We start from the raw sequence: 17,806 nt of genomic DNA, 5'->3' as shown, positions 1-17,806 counted from the left end.
TGACTGGGCCTGACTAGAAAAAAAACACTGATTTTCCACTTTATTCACAAAGGTTTGCCGTTTGCCAATATTGATGCTGTGTCTGACGTGTATCTTTTACCATAACTTTCGGTCACTAGCATTTAATTTATTTTCTGAATTACACTAATCGCCTGACATTATAGACCCGTGGTTGTCACTTTTAGTTTTTGCCAACAGCGCTACCTAATTTTCTCTTGTCTACTGCTTTGCAGAAACGGAGAACCGCTGCCCCAGGTCCATATAATCTGAAAGAGTCGGGTCGTGTCCTTCAGGCGCAATACAATTCATTAAGATCGCCTTTTCAGCTCTTCAAACTGACTTGGGGAACCGTCTTGTGCGTGAAGGAGATTTCGCTGGTTTATATCTTCCAATGGATGCACCTTGTCCGGTGAAAAAACTAAACTAAGGAGAAAAAAACATACTTGTCATTTGTCAGGATTCTGTTGGTGTGTTCTATACCATGGCGTTTTCTTTTTAGACCTCTGGTCTAATGTAATGACGCAGGGAAACAGCATGGCATCAGCTGCCCCCTGCTTTGCATGTTTGTTGTGTTAAAATACATGCACAAATCTACAGACGCACTCAGAATTTGGAAAAAAAATTATACATTCATATTTAAACATTTGTGAAAGCTTGAGTGAATACTGGCCATTGAAGCATTTCAAGCAAAGCTGCTGTATTTAATAAAAGACTGTTGAGCATGAGCACTGCTGGCATTTGGTGTGAACACTACTCAGCCTAACACTGCATTCTGTCTGAACCCGAATCTCTGAATATAGATATGATCAGAATCATTAGTAGATTAATAGTAGTTCAGCATGCATGTAGAATGCCGTATGGGAAGGCCTGATTTAGGGTTAAAAATACCCCATAACGAACCCAGAAAGAATGTTAATGGTAGTTACTATGTGTATGGGTGTCAAGTTTTGTAATTCTACAGAACAGCATGTTTGATGTGCCAGTGGGTATTGCTTTATTGTCATAGGTAATCTGCTATATTTTCCTGGATGGAAACAAACCTCTACTCAGGATTTGGAATAAACCAACGGCTCATAAGTGTTGTCCTTGTCAGTGACTAAGTGTGGCATGTTGAAATGGACAGAAACACAAACACTGTGAAATGGATAAGATGATCACAGCAGCACAGAATAATTAATTATTGAGCAGAATTGGGTGGATTTTTCCATTGGCCATGGTGAGCCATGGCGTATTTCCACAAATATGGCTTGGTTTGACCCATATCCATATTAAGATGTGGAACAACATGGTGTTCTGCATGCGAACCCAGGCAGATGTGTAGCTCTCACACCTGCTGTGGAGGCTGAACCAAACCTTTCGAGGGTCTTGTCATGTGCATGTGATGTTGTCTCCATCACATAGGAAGTGCAGAGGGCCATCACTCTGCGACTTCCTCATATGACACTTCCTTTAGTCATTTCATATCAAAGACAGATGGAAGTGAATCAATGCATGGCTTGGTTATCTTTAAATACATTGTGAGTCACTGATATTTTTAAGCCGTCCGGCAACATAGGTTCTTCAATTCTCAGTTTGTTTCTTTCTTTCATTTCTCTTTGATGGAAACAAACAAAAAAAATAAACTGTGTTATTTGGCCCACCACCCATTATTTGTCATTTTTAATGTTTTGCTTCAGCAAAATCAAATTCTCATCTGTACATTCTGATCTTGTTCACAAAATGTTTTTTTTTTTTTTTTTTAATTAATAGCAGAACACTGTGCACCCATTTGCGCTGCCACCCCCTCTCGCCTATTCCAGCTGCTGCTACAGAAAACACCCTCTCGTCTGGAGCACTGCCACCGTCACCAGGCAACCCGCTTAAACAGCAGGAAACAGACGAGGGGATTCCGTCAGTGAGGCAGCAAAAAGGAAGGCATTGAGCGGAGACAGGAAAACAAGGCAGAAAAAGAGTGAGTCCTCTCATTCAGCGAGCCCTCCAACCCGGCCTGGCCCTCCACCTCCTCTCTCAGATATGCACATTGTGTTACAGATCACTTGAGCCTGCAGTAGAAAGGAACTAGTCACGGAGTTGCACAAGAGAGCAATCAGTTCTTGACACAGCCAGAGAAGGGCTATTTTTACACACTTTATTGCACGTCCAGAAGTCACAGAGAGTGAGAATGACATTTCTACTACTGAGTAAAGAAAGAGTCCTCACAGTTAAAGACCAGATTAGTGTGAAATGCAACTGGTAAGTTCTTATCAACCTCGTTTACTCCCAAATATGCAAGGAATGCTACAGGATTGAAACAGAGGCTGCTGTTTGCATTGCAGTACCCACACGCATTGAGGAGCAGAGATGACTCTTGCCTCAACTTGTACATAAAAGAAGACTCGGCCGGGAGTCATGCCTCTATAGAGACAGGTGTGACTCTGAATTTGTTCCAAAATCTTGTCGGTGCGCTATATATAGCTCTGTTGGGGTTTTTTGCTGGCTCGTGCTGAATGACTTTCAGTAGAGCATATTGCCTCATACACCATAATGCCCCGCCTGGTTCAAAATAGCTACAGTAACCTACTCACTGCAAATTATGTATTTATTACTGGAACAATAAATAAAGAGTAAAAGTGCAACGGATAAAATAGCACTTTTCATGTGATGTGGAATTATTCCACTTCCTCTTGTAGTAGTAGCCAGGACACGTCTAGTAGAATGTATAACTTCTTTTAATGTACATCAGCAATGCCACATAGTCCAGTAATAAATGTGGACATTTCATATATGCCTTGGTTTAATTGTCTTGGTTTAATATGCCTTGGTTTAATTGTCATACAAAACTTTCCTTTGGAACTCATTCGTATGGCCAAATAAAGGGCAGACACTCACAGAAGGTTGCTGAGAATCCACTACATAAGGATTTAAGAAATGCTCAGTTGTGGAGAATTATGGCTGGTTGATAAAATCACTGCCACTTCGCATCGGGTGCTTTTCATGCGCTTTGATGACCAAAGGATCAATTCATTGGGAGATCTCATATAAAATTTCCATGAAATTCAACAGTACTTCCTCAACCATACTGAACATAAACTGAACATGCCTGCAGAATATAATATGAATACACAGCTATATTAAAGCTTTCCAATGTACATTATTGTCAAGAATGAGGGACGCAGGCACACAACCAAATCAAACAAACATAAGATACAGACGCACACACACACATACACACATACACACACTTATCAATGGTAGCAATGATGACAGAAAGATAAATAGCAAGTACAAGTATGAGAGTTCATCAGACTCAGTAGTGATCAGGAAGTATTGGTATCACAATTAATATTACATATGTCCATTCTTTTGTTATCTATGTATAAAGCCAAATTTGTTACAGGTAAAAAAAAAAAAAAAAAAAATATATATATATATATATATATATATATATTTATTTTAGTTCTTATGCTAGTGCTTCTTATTTACTCTGATAAGGGCTACAATAGAAATGCAGGTCATGCTGACATTAAGTAGTTAATTCTTTCGTTACTCAGTTTCCTTGTGACAGTGATTGTACCACACACTGAATGCACATCCATTCCAGATGAGGAATCTTGAAGGGAAAAATTCGGTAAACTGAGATGTCCAGACATGTCGTAGACAGCCTCTCCTAGTTCTCCATTGTACGCTGAAGTGTGTGACTCTGGAAATAGAAACAAAGGAAAACAAGAAGTGCCAGATTCACACAGCTGTAAATGAGTAGGTGCACTAGTCAGTCCTTGCAGCAGCACAGACCTTAAAACCAGAACTCTGCCATCTGTCCCCGGATGTAGGTTTAAGAAGGCTCATTTGCACTCTCGGAAATGCAAGGAGAAGTGAAACTGTTTGGTTTTTCATCTTTTTTGCACCAATTGTTGGGTACAAACTTGCAATTAAGTACAAGTCGAGAACTTGTATTCCATGTAGTTATTGCATTAATATAATGGAGTTGCTAAAAATGAACTGTCCAGAACTGTCTGTGGTGCTGATTCCTGGAGCAGTGAAGGGGTTAAATAGACATGGCAAACTCATAGTATTTCACTAAAGAGAGATTGGTCACATAAATTAAAATGTACATGCATTTTCAGATACAAGCACAAAAGAGTGGTAGTGGGGTGGTAGTAGCCTAGTGGATAACACACTCGCATATAAACCAGAAGACCCAGGTTCAAATCCCACTAACTACCATGGTGTCCCTGAGCAAGGGACTTAACCCTGAGTGTCTCCAGAGGGGAATGTCCCTGTAACTACTGATTGTAAGTCGCTCTGGAAAAGGACGTCTGATAAATGCCGTAAATTGGGAAAAAAAAGACTATTTTGTAAAAGTAGTGTTGATAATAGTTCAACATACATTCGTCCATGGAAGACTCACATTCATACAATTACGATCTGTTCTGCACACCTGACTCAGGAAAGTCACTCTTCAGTAAATAAGGATGACGGCGTGTTCATTGCCACTTCCGAGATTAGTGTGGAGCACTGTGGAGCACTCTTCAAGACGTGCCAATGGGGAGGTCCCAGAGCCCTGCGCAGAGACAGGCCCCGCCAGCCCTCGCCAGCCTTTTTCCCAGACAGGGCCACCAGAAACCTCTTTGCCCTAACACCACAGTGTTTTTGGCGTCTAAAAGCTAAAACAAACCACAACTGTGATCTCTGCGAAAAAAAAAAAAAACGCAAAAAAACAATCAGCCTTGAGGCCGAGTATGTCTGTTTACAAGGGAAAGCCGTGCTGGTGTTTGCGCGCGGATGCTGGCGCATGGAGCGGAGCGGCCATAAATCTCGGCACGAGATGTGCCGTGTCACTAATGCTCTCCGCAGACGTGTTGTGGCTGCTCCGCCGACTGCGTGATGCCTCGCGCCAGATGTGGGAGCGCCGTAAATTAGGCCGTGCGAGGAAACGTGTCATTGTGCCGAATTTCTTTGCTAATTACACCAGATATTTACATTTACATTTACAGCATTTATCAGACGCCCTTATCCAGAGCGACTTACAACCAGTAGTTACAGGGACACTCCCCCCCTGGAGCAATTTAGGGTTAAGTGTCTTGCTCAGGGACACAATGGTAGTAAGTGGGATTCGAACCCGGGTCTCCTGGTTCATAGGCGAGTGTGTTACCCACTAGGCTACTACCACCCTACTTCTTCACACACCATCTGTCTTGCAAAAAGTGAAATCTACTGCCGGTGAAGCAAAGGAACCTCCAGAATGGCAAAGGCTAGCACGCAGGGCCGCAGCCTGCGATATTTGGAACAGGCTATTGGGAGCGCAGTTTTTGATTTTTTTTATGATTTTTTTTTACTCCTTCCACCGCCACTACAGTTATTTATCCTTCAAAAGGATAACCACAACTTTTGCAGCTTAAGGCTCCTGAAAACGAGGTAGCCAAATGCATTTGACTCCTGAAAGCTACTGTAGGCAAAGAAAACACTGTGTTGTATTACATAAGCACTAGAAGAGGGCTTACGCCGTCCCCCTAATAGCCTGGGACGTCTGTTTACGATTATGCGTGATGATCATCTCCGCTCAACTTGCCAGATTCTTCTCAGGTTCAGCAGAACCTGGGGTTTTATAACTTCTCCCATTCCGAATGAATTAGTCCGCATATTATTCAAACTGTCACTAATGACAGACTCAGGGGACCCGTGCAGATAGCAATATTTCTGTATGGCCAGTCAGCAGCTCATTCGACCTGGACAGGCCCAGAGCTCCTCTTCCAACGTGTTTAATGAATGCCTTTTTTTCGCTGATGGAAAGCGGGAGGTTGGTCTGTTCACAGTTTTTCCTAGTACGGCTCGCTGCTTTGAGGAATGCTGGTCGCAACACATTTCACCACCACACGGGGGAAAGACGTTTGAGAAAGGGAGATTTTATGATGATTCTTAACACATTGGTATTGGCAGAGGAGCAGGCAGACAAGAAGACAGACAAGCAGATGTGGCACGTCTAGCTCAAGCCACGGCAACAGTTACAAGGACAGGGAGCAGCTTGAGGTGACTTGAGACTTTTGTGATCATCTGGTTCATAGGTTCAAGTGTACTACTACTACTCCTATTAGCTGCTAGACAGTCATACGGACAGACGGGTATTTAGGTAGATACATAGATTTTTTATAAATCGATTATTTATACAGAAAGCTAGAAAAAGAGGCAGCATTTGAGCTGCAATAACCAAATGTATTACTATACTTTACTTTATTTTGCAGACGCTTTTATCCAAAGCGACTTACAAGAGGAAGACACCAGCATACCACATATACTGCCAACAAAGAAAGATAGAGCACGTCAGTGAATTCGAACCTGCAACCTTCTGATTACGGGGCCGCTTCCTTAACCGCTAGACCACTACTGCAAGATAGACAAACTATCGGTAAACTCGGCCTGGCCAAAAACATTACCGTGGGGACGGAACTCGTCCGCGGGGACGGACGGGCCACCCGCGCGCCGAGAGATTCCGTCCGCGCGGCGCGAGCTGGCGCGGTCGGCGTGACGTCACTCGCCGAGGGGCGGGGCGGGCGCGCGAGGTGTTTTCCAGCTTTAAAAGCGCCCGGGCGCTGCGTCACACGGCACACAGGGAGTCACTTCACCAAAAGTCCCACTTCCAGAAAACAAGCCCGAGCGGCGACCGAGCGCCTGCCCGCCTGTGAAGCGCAGCAGCACCGCTCTGGGGCTTCATACGGTTGAAACAAACGACAGGCTCCACTGAATGAAATTTATTCGCTCGACCGGCAGATGCACTCATCTTTAGTAATAAGAAAGTACCGGGAAGCGCCGCCTGAACGTTTTATTTAATTTTTTTTTTTAAGTCTTGATATTGTTGCTTAGCTTCGCGAGTTGAATGCAGGACACCAGCTGCCTCAGAGTCAAGCCCAGATTTAACTTCGGACCGCGCTTCCCCTCCGCGGACACCGCCACCATGAAGTCTGCCGAGGAAGGTAGGAGCGTCCTCCTCTTTCACCTTACACCCTTCACCCCTGCAGAGGTGCGGAGGCGCTTCTTTTCGCGTCACTTTGGCGTGTCACATTGCCAGCCGCTTGCCAATAGGTGTCCTCCACGCTGCCTGTGGCTGTAAAAAAGTTGATTGCATTGCCGTTTGATGTCGGTGAAACCCACCAGTCCCCCGTGTTTCAGTTGACAAAACCGTAATAAACCATAAACTCATGCGTTATAACAAATGACCATGCTTACTACGGCCCGTCGTGCTTCTGGTGCGTTTGGCCTTGGGTGCACTGAGTTGGAATTTTCTGACTGCAGCTGCAGTGTCATAAAGGGGATTATTGTGTGAAGGAGGCATGCATGGTTCTGGACCGGACCAGGAGCATGCAGCGTACACATATCTGTGACACTTAATTCGTATGCCATTCAGATCCAATTCTGATGTCATGGACTGAGGAGTTTGGATTTCTTTTTTTCGGGCAGTGGCGAAGGGGGTATTATTGTTCATCGCTGCTGCTGCTGAGTTGTAAGCCTCATAATTGATAGCAGACCCATGGGTGTTGGTGGGGGAGTTCTCTTGGCCAGGGGTAGATGCTTCCCCGCTCAGCCTTCGCCAGTGTGCTGACGAGTGCATTTATGCGTTCCCCTCTCCCCCTCCAAGCCTAAACCCCCCAAAACCACTCTCCCTGTGGCGGCTCCTGCCCGCACCTCGTCCAGACACCCACAATTAGGCGGCCCGGGCCAGTAGTAAAGCTCCTCTGCCATCTGCCCAAGCCGCCTCCTGTAAATCCGCCCCCCTCTCCACAAGTTCACTTGCGGTCGCGGGTTCGGTGTTCTTCCCAGTCCCCACAGACCCTCCAGGCCTCCAGAAAGAAGGAGGAGGTGGAACCAGTGGTAAACATGTTTTTAATATCTCCAACCTGAATGGTACCGCAGGTTATCATTTATTTACAGCCCCCCCCCCCTGTTGAGGTCTACGTGGCGAATTCAGAGATGGGCATCATCACTAATGAGGGTGTCAGTTCCGTGGTTTAGCGGCTATAACCGAGGAACCAGGAGCCGAGACGTCATTCATCTTCATCTCCGTCGTATTGTTTATGTCTGACCTTGATTGTACATTGCATGCTGGTGTGCTTCTTGTTTGAGAGCTCGCTCAATCAGTGGAGCTGAAAATGCAAACTTGTAAAGGCAGAGCAATCAGTCAAATGCACCATGTGCTTGTGTGTGTACGTCAGTATTAGGGACGCTCATTTGAATTTTATTTTATTTATTTATTTGTTGTGTAAATTGACTAAATGTGAAGTAGTTTGTTTGCCATGTACAACAGTGTCGTAAACACAATTATCATATTTTTGTAATAATTTTTTGCCCCGTAAACCCTTAGTAAACCCTATTCGTTGAATTGAATTTTTTTTTCTGCAGTCAACATTGTAAATAAAACATTGAACCGATTTCAATATTTGTTTACGAATGAAGTCATTTTGGTGCTTAGCTTAAAAAAAAAAAAAAAAAAACTTGTGTATATAAAGCATGGGCAGACAGTCTGTTGGTTAACGTCACAGGGCAGAGGGGGAGATAAGCACACCCTCTCGTGCGGCTGTTTTAAAAAAAACAGGATGCAAGAAGTATGTGAGTATCGCTGCGCAGGTACACACATAACATGATTTGCTGAGAGGTGGCCGAGGCGAGTCAGCTCCAGAAGCCAGCTCAAGATGACCTCTGTCTCTGGCGAGCCCGAGTTCGACTTCGACATTCTGTTCGAATACAGCCGAGGAGGCCAGGCCACTCAGGAGAGAGGTGTGTTGCTGAGGTGCCATGGTTGCAGGGCTCTTTACTTTGATGTGCATTTATTTGTGTTCGCGGTGTGTTTGCCTGCGTTTGCCTACCTGAACATGGAATTATGGGCTTTCTGGTATTTATTTTGTGGTGTAACTGGGGGTAAAATCTAATATCTGTTCTATGCACAGATCATACTAAGATCTGCTCTGTTGTATATGATATTACATTTTTTTTGTACAATTCAACAGTTAGCAAAAGTGGATGTTTTGACTGGGTCTGTCTTTTATTCTGAATGCATTGAAATGGATTTATGTCAAACATATTGTTTTAATGACCAAGAAAAGGCTCTCAAGAAGGTTCAAGTAGCTTATATTTCAGCTGCAACTGTTTCTGGAAATAGTCTGTCATAAACTAATTTTAGACAGTCTGCCCACGTATTCTGTGGTGCATGACAGGTTCATCATTTCACGTGGTGTCCTGTTTGCGTAGCTTGTGGTTAACAAATATAGAACACTAGGTAAAGGGGACCGCCACAAGATCATTTTCCTACTCTAAGGATGAACTGTTCTTTGCTGTTTGGCTTTTCCAGAAACACAAAATATGAAAAACAACTGACAGTCGGCTTGTGAGATGCTTGTATGTCTGTTGCACGTGGATGCAGGTATGTGCGTGTAATGCATGTGAATGCAAGGGGGGTCGAGCCTTTCAAGCGCGCGCACGTGTACTTGCGTGGGTGTATTATGCCTTTGCCGGGGCGGCTGTAAAACTCACTGATTGGATCACTAACTCTGAAGCATGCAAAGTGCCATCCACAAGTGATCCACAAGGGAGAGCACTAATTCACTTGCTGAAGGAAGCCATCAGTCAAGCTGAGTATCCACCGAGCCGCTTGCCATAGAGGGGCCACACATGCATTTTTTTTAAGGTTTCGCCCTTCCCCAAAACCTTTGTGAAAACTGAATTCGCAACTTGCGCTATTACAAATTCAAATGAGTGTTTTCTTTCTGAGGAAAGCCAGATAGCAACCCTTATCAACCCTTACTGTTTGATTAGTGGAGACTCGGCATATTGCATACAATTATTACAGCACCGTATATTCAGCAGTGAATGGACTTTCACAACGTCTGTAATGTGGCTTCATTTGTAATTGCAGTACCATTCTGTGGTTTCCGACACCAAGTCATGACTTGCCCCTCTTTGCTCTCTACATTGCAGATGCTTTAACCTATACTCCAAATGTCAGCCTGTCCCTGCCCCTTGGCATGGGAAACCCCTGTCTGGCCACCCAGTACCATAACCTGCAAAACAGTCCGGTCATCTCCATCACGTCTTGCCACCAGACGGGCTACGCCATCCACGAAGACACTTTGACCTCGGGCTACTATCTGCCCCATGGCTTACGGCCCAATGGGGCACCTCCTCTGGAGAGCCCCCGAATCGAGATCACAACCTACAGCCAGTACCCTGAGGAAGAAGTGGAGGAGAGCAGCAGCGTGGACCCCATGGCCAAACGGGTCAACTCCATTGTAACGCTGACGCTGCCCAACGCCGATGGCTACCGGGACCCCACCTGTCTGAGTCCGGCTAGTAGCCTGTCATCACGAAGCTGCAACTCTGAGGCCTCGTCTTACGAGTCGGGGTTCTACAACTACGACAACTCGCCGCAGAACTCACCGTGGCAGTCACCCTGTGTGTCACCCAAGGGCTCATCCTCAATGATGCCATGCACCCAAGCTGCAGGCTCTTCCTCCTCCCCACGACAGTCCCCATCCAACTCACCCCACACGGGCGTGGTTGCTGATGACGGCTGGACAGGGGCTCCTCGCGGCTCTCGCTCCAACTCTCCATTGTGCGGCACTAACGGCATCATTGGTGGAGGAGCTGGCAAGAGGAAGTACAGCTTGAACGGCGCCCCCTACAGGCAGCCTTCCTACTCACCCAACCACTCCCCAGCAACATCCCCAAGGGGCTCGCCAAGGCTCAGCGTGCCAGAAGACAACTGGATCGCCAACACCAACCAGTACACCAACTCAGCGATCGTGGCAGCCATCAATGCGCTAACCACAGACGGCGTGAGCGACCTGGGGGAGGGAATCCCTGTAAAGTCCCGCAAAACCAACATGGACAACAGTCCCAGCATGAGCCTGAAGGTGGAGCCCGGAGGAGACGACCTGGGCTCAGGTGCAGACATCTGCCAAGAGGACTATTCCAGCCGCATGTCCTTCAAGAGGGAGAGCTACTGTGGAGGATTCCTGGATGTGCCCCCGCACCCCTACTCCTGGTCTAAGCCCAAACCTTACCTCAGGTAATCATAACCCTATCCTTACCTTCTTAGGATCACAGCTCTAAAAAAATAGCAAAAAGTATTAGGTTAATGCAACAAATCATATTTTGGCACAGTAAAGTCTGGATGCTGTGCATAAAAGAGTTTACGTTGATTTATGAGCAATTATGAACAAGTTGGGCTTGACGTCCAAGTTATTTGAAGAAAAAAGCAAAGCGCTCCATCAAAGTGCAAAATGTATCTTATGCTATTCTTTTTTTTCCTTCTATTGTTGAGCATAAATTACATTTTTATCATCAAGGTGCATGGAGACAGCTGTCAGAGATGGTCAGTAAATGCTTCCAACACAGGTCTTCTTTGAAGATCAAAAACATTTCTTAAATCATATTTTTTGCAGGCAGAGCAAGGGAGAACATGTGCCCATAGTCACCATAGTAACTTGTACACAAACACACACACACACAGACACTTTTCCCACACATTCGCACACACAAATTCTTGCGATTGTTGTCTTTGAGTCAGATTTGTTTTTACTTTGTTGTCATCAGGACAACCGTCTCGTACCCCTGCAACCCAATCTGTGTGCGTTTTCTCTCTTCCGCTTCTGCCACGCTTTCCTGTTGGAAATCAAGTGTTCGATTAAGATAATGCAGGGCAGGAAGTGATGGTGACAGCTGCTCTGCACGTTGGCGGGGGTGTCGGGATGTTCTCTGGCATGACGCAGCCCCCACCCAGCCCACCCCCACACCCAGACATCCCCCTTCAAAATGATATCACGATGTCTGACCAGCCCGATAAAGGACAGAAGGGGGAAACTGGTTCGTTTTGGGTCAACAAGCACACCGAAAGTTCCAAGAGGATGCCAGAGATTGCTTTCACGCGGGCACTTGGGTCACAAGCTTTATGCTTAACAGACATCCGGAGCGGTGAAATATTGTCTTGCGAGCGTTTGTTTTCATTAGATATCTTCACAGGGGAAGGATTGGCCTCCAGTTGTTGCTGAGATATTCACACAAACAAGCTCCGACTTCTATATGTTTTCTTGGGAGAATAAAAAAACACTCCTACATAGAGGATTTCTAGAGCTGAAGGTATTATTTAACCTTTTTGCTTCACCAGTCTGTCCTCTCCCCTCCAGTCCATCGTTGCCAGCCCTTGACTGGCAGCTGCCATCCTGCTCCGGCCCCTACAGTCTGCAGATTGAAGTACAGCCCAAATCCCACCACCGCGCCCACTACGAGACAGAGGGAAGCCGCGGGGCCGTCAAAGCCCTCTCTGGAGGACACCCCGTGGTGCAGGTACTGAGCGTACTCTTTATTTACCCGGCCAGTCATGCTTGATTTTGCTTTATGGAGTTGCAAAATGTTACAGATGAAATGCAAGGCATTTGGGTGGGAAGCCTTTGAAATGAGAAGACAGACCAGTTGCCGCCATTTAACGTCACATTTGGTTTAATACAGGAAAGGGGAGCAGAGAACAAAGAAGCCCTCTATCAAAGTTCTCTCACTGCCAAGCAGCCACGACTCAAAAACAATCAGTTTCCCTTACAGTTGAAGAGACCTTACCCCCCCCTGACCAGTTGTGCTCTTTACTGCAGCAGGTGTGTGTGTGATTTTTTTTTTTCGTGTGTGTATGTGTTATTAATGGCCCGTGAAGCTGCAGTCAGTCCGCTGCGGCGCAAGGTCACTCTGAATCGGAGCCGCACATATTGACATAATTAGCATGGAGCGAGACCGTCACCCCTCTGTATTGTGTTTGGCACTGGTGGCAGGGTTCACGTCACTCTTGCCACTGTGGCCCAACAGAGGGTTCCTTTCTCCCTTTAGGCGTAGGGCTGTCATGCTGTTTGTACATCTTGGTTTGCTCAAGGTGGAACGCATGGTAAGTCTCAAGTGTGTGTGTGTGTGTGTGTGTGTGCTTTCGTAACCATATGTATATACGTATGACATGTATGTCAAAAGTACAACATTTGGACCTTGGTGCAATGACACGTCAAAAGCTTTCTTGCCACGGCAGCAGCCGGCATATTGCTCCTGCTTTTCCAGTTTTTAAGAAATGTTTTTTTTCATGCCGGTCGAGCCTGGAGACCCTCAGCTCTCACTGCAGCTGTTACCCCATAAGCCGCTTCAAATCTGTCATCTTTTGGGTTTTATTTATAAATGATCAACCCTAAACGATCCCTCAACCCGAAAAGCCATGCATCACAGCCGAAGCCTAATTTGTTAACACGACCCGCCCCGCCGAGGCTGCCGTTAAAGACGTTTGCCAGAGTAGCCCTGGCAGGTTGAGCCGCACATGATTTAGCCTGTACCACCTCATTACTCACAGCCACACTTTTACTCCCGCCATTTCATCCCATATTTAAAGGATGGTTATGTCAGCGCAGAAAAGGTTCTATGTTGCCTACCCAACGCCACTGGAGACGCAGGCGAACCTGTGGCGGTGTTGTTATTCATCGCTGCTGACCGGCCAATGCCAGACTAAGTCGGTAATATCATGAAGATTCAGACGGAGGGGGTCGTAAACACCGCTTTACTGACGCACTTAATCTGTCCCCCTCAAATCGGCCGCATTTTTCAACTTTTACTTTTATTCGATGTGATTTAATAAGCCGACAATTGCCCTGTGTGAAATATCTTGGGGCTTTCGTAAGCCCGAGCCCTCTTGAAGAGGAGCCAAGCGGTGCAGTCTGTGGGCAGACAGCAGTAGCTAGCGACTTCTCTGGCTTATGCAAGCACCACCCCAGCAAGACGAGTGGCGGGTCCATTAAACCCAAGATCTCCTGGTGTTTCTGCTTCACAGGACAGGAAGCACACGTCTCAAACAGTTCTATCATTTTTCGGTTTTATGGTTTCCAGCTAGTACTCCTCCAAAGCCACACTATGTGTTTTTCAGCAAGACAAGGGAAAAAGTGGGATCCACTGTGGTCCCAGTGCCCGGCGGTAATGAGTACCAGGCGATAGGTGGGCGCAGTCAACAGGAATGATATGGGCACCGCTGCCCCTCCCAGCTGGCAGCTGAGGCCCGGCTCACCTTCCCCCTGACTCCCCACTCGCGTTACCCTCCAGAGATTCTCTGCTTCCTGCTGATTATGGACTGCAGGGCCCCAGAGGTGGACTGCTGGGGTGCGGCGATGCCAGCGCCACCGCCCTGCTCAGCTCTGGGGGAATTCGCTTCACTGCTGGTGTCATATCTGGTGAGGCGCTCATCCTTCAGAGCTCCTTCAACACACAAAGACACACACACACACACACACACACACTGCACACCACTGCCATCTCCATAAGCCTTCAGTGCTCATGACTCCATCACTCTTTGTTAGGAAGCTTCCACAAAACAACAACAGAAATGCCAAACCCCGCCTCTGTGAGGCCATATGGCATGTCAAAACATTTCTGATGGGTTTTCCAGTGCGTGGTTCTTTCTCATTTTTTTATGCTGTGTGGCTTTGTTTCATTAGGTCTGATTATTTGCTTGTGTTGCGCAGGGATCAGTCCGAAGGTTGAGCTCTTTGGCTTCTGGGCTTGTGAACACCTTGACTGCAAATTAGTTACTACGAGCATCCATTTGTTTCGCAGTAATGAGCAAAGGTGTTTTTCTAACCCTTCCACTGGCCGCTGCTGAGCACACAAGCTCCCTTTGTGTGGGCAACTTCCGTTAGCAAGGTCTGACATCACTCCCTCTTTACCACATGGTTCCTCTGGAAGGATGGAGCTGTCAGAGGGTCAGGGAGGCCTGAAAATACATGCTTAAGAAGGACAGAAGCCTCTAGAACATGAGAACCCAATACTCTGTAGACCGCTTGCCTGTCATGGTGGGTTTCTTCCAGTTGGATCCTCTGGAGGTCCTTTCTCCATGCTGTGGTGGAGCCTGGTGGTGACTGTAGTCGCTGACCCTTTTTCCTCCTTTTCCAGTTAACTGGCTTCTGTTGACCACACATCAATTAGGGGGGTGTCCCCCTCCCCATCTCCCCTGCAGTCTGCAGAAAAGTCAGTCGTCCACACCGCAGATATGTCCAAAATCTACATGATGGTTTTCAAAGGCATGCCTAGGGAAAGTCAAGGTTTACCTACGGACCCAACCACTACATCAAGCCTAATTGATTTTCCAGCGAACCTGAAATTAAATAGAACTGCAGAATAACATTAAATTATCTTTCTGGGAGGCCTGAGGCACAACATATAAAGTATTACTATATTCTGTATATCCATGAGTGGAGAGAAATGCAAGTTTGATCATCGCCATGTTTCTGAATTTTATTCAAATTAGTTCTTAGAAAATATGTTCCTGTTAGGATCTAATGGGTCTCTCTCTTTCTCTCTGTCTCATCATTTCTTGACTTAGTCATCACACAGTCATGTGGAGGGATACCAGTGGAAGGGTTACAGCTCCTTTCAACCAGTGGCCCCTGTCCTACTTAAGTGAAAAGACCCATATTATTTGCATTTTCAACTGCATTGGCATGTGTTACGCAGCCTTCAGGGGTTTGCCCTACAACTAGCACCTCTTGTCAACTTTGAAAATGAAGAAAGCACCACAAAGTCAATGCAATTTACCCAGGATATGGCAACACTGGAGTCTGCATGTGTTGTGGAATGGTCATATCTCAAGCACATGTTTGTCTAGGAGCCACTTCATGCACATCATGAGTGTGGAGCCACATCACACTGGGTATGAATTTATGCAAATCCGTATACAGTGTATTTCACTGCATTACCACACAGCCATGGGGTGAGTCCTCTGAGGAGGAGTCGTTTCATGGGTTTCTGTGATCTCAACCAGTAAAAATGAGAGAGTAACCGATGACTTATTTGTTTCCAGTAGAGTTATTATTGCCCCCTTCTACCCCCACCCTTAAAATGTGGCTATCACTTTAAGGGGCTTCCCTTAGTCATGACCTTGGCATTGGGAAACCACTAATTGCAACTGAAAAAGCAACTTGAGAAATGGTACAAAATGACTGCATTTTCACTGGTTTGAGGTGCTGACCGCAGATTTATGAAGTAAGACACTGGTGGCTCGTGTTTATTTCAGGGGCAGCAAGTACTGAGTACATCACACGGGGTTCAGACTGCAATTTTTGGTCTGTAGCTCTTGGCAAATAATTTTGGTTACAAGCAGTTCTTTCAAATCTATCAATTTATATGGGGCTTAGAGTTCTATGGCCGAGACATTGGCAGTCACTAAAAAATTGGCCCCGGACAGCATAACATTCGGTTTTTGTTATACTTTAATTCACAACAAAGAGCACAGCCACTTCGCCGCTTGCAAAAAGTGTGCCTTTCTTAACTTCTCAAGCCAAGTACAATAAAGCGTCACACATATGTGGTCGTACTGAGCGCGCACCAAAACTCCGAAAGGGGAGGTCTAATCAAATAGGTCTGGGGGGCGAGATGGCTCAGATGAGTGTAGATTTAATTTGGTACAGTGAAGCCGTGCTGCGTGACTGTCAGCACTCAGGAGTGGATGTGATAATCGGGCTAAGCCCCCCCCACTCCCGCCGCACGCCTGCCTCCGGCCCGCTCTCACCCCTCCCTCTGCGCCACGTGGAACCCGACTCATGACATTCCTCCCCACTACGATGGAGACGTACAGGAGGGGTGAGCGGGGGAAGAGAGCGTGGCCTTGGACCCATGTGTTAGTAATAGCCTTCAAACTGCTCTGAGAGCAGCTTCTCAGAAGCTCATTTTCTTACATATGTGCATTGCAAATAAAGCCAAGCTACAGGGTGCTGGACACACACATACACATTACACAGCACACTGACACCTATATCATGCAGCATAAAATAAATGCGTCGGGCGATGCTTATTTTAGTTCAGTTTAGTTCAGTTCCCCTGTCATTTGCTTTTTATTGTCATCTGTCACGCATAATGGTAAGTTAGGGAGCAGTGCAGCCTGCAGATGTGGTTCCTGTGGACGTTGATTGATGGGCCTGTTTCAGGTACACAACGAGAGCTGTACTGGTTATTTGAGCACTGACTGCGTTAGTCATCAACACAAACCAGAATTTGCCTCCCTGTCGAAAGCTGAGAGTCACTTACACACACAAATGTAAAGCAGGAGTCAACAGGTGCCCTGGCGTCTAGGTAATGCCTCATCGGCTCACAGAGAAAATACAAATTCTCTTCTCTGTCGTCCCTCTGACGAAATGAGGGGATAAATGGACTGGGCCGCTACCATCAGTGAGCGAGTAGATGAGGAGAAAGTAGGGGGTCAGAGGAGCACATATGGTAAATTAATCTGTTGAGGTCGCCCAGGGGAGACGAACCCACGTTCCTTTACTGTCGGGAAGACCAGCGTCACTGAGGGTTGCCTGACCTCATTAATCACTTCCTCTTGAGTATGAGGTCACTCTCACTTTGAAAGGAGCCGCCACTGCCGTTACACCGTGCCTGGAGTTAAATGGCTCAAAAATGACCCCCTCCTTGCGTGTCCCACAGACAGCAGACAGCTGATGTAATGGTTGGGGCCTCCAGAATACAAAAAAAAGAGAAAAAATGACAGATCAGTATAAATCAATGGAGTACCGTTTGATAGGATAAATAACCATGAAAGGAGTGGATTTTTATTACGATTTGCATTCATTTATAATTGGCTGGTAGCATATGGGCCTCGGCCTAATTATATCTGGTGACACTTTAAGTTAAATACAATAAGCAAAGCAGTTCTTGTGGTGAGATCACCTCGCAGATGAAGTGGTCTCTAGAGACGGCAGGGATTCAAGAAGCTTCTGACCCCAGCGTGGTTTGTTGATGACTTGCATGTGTGACCAGCGCCCGGGTTAGGACGGCT

General features: G+C 46.3%; 1 protein-coding gene across 3 annotated transcripts in view; it reads left to right on the top strand.

Moving 5' to 3' along the window:
* Positions 1-6,594: 6,594 nt before the first annotated feature.
* Positions 6,595-17,806, top strand: part of LOC114789961 (nuclear factor of activated T-cells, cytoplasmic 1-like) — a 49,247-nt gene continuing 38,035 nt past the window's right edge. For 2 of the 3 annotated variants that reach the window (XM_028979467.1, XM_028979465.1), the window contains exons 1-3: positions 6,595-6,947; positions 9,943-11,032; positions 12,150-12,309. In XM_028979467.1, coding sequence (XP_028835300.1) covers positions 6,851-6,947; positions 9,943-11,032; positions 12,150-12,309 — 1,347 coding nt within the window. In that variant the 5' untranslated portion in view covers positions 6,595-6,850. Of the gene's footprint in view, positions 6,948-8,563; positions 8,746-9,942; positions 11,033-12,149; positions 12,310-17,806 lie in introns of all 3 variants that reach the window. The other variant, XM_028979466.1, reaches the window with a different exon arrangement.

This window comes from Denticeps clupeoides, chromosome 5 (assembly GCF_900700375.1).
Source record: "Denticeps clupeoides chromosome 5, fDenClu1.1, whole genome shotgun sequence".
Lineage (NCBI taxonomy): Eukaryota > Metazoa > Chordata > Actinopteri > Clupeiformes > Denticipitidae > Denticeps > Denticeps clupeoides.
This window is presented reverse-complemented; position numbering and strand designations above follow the sequence as displayed.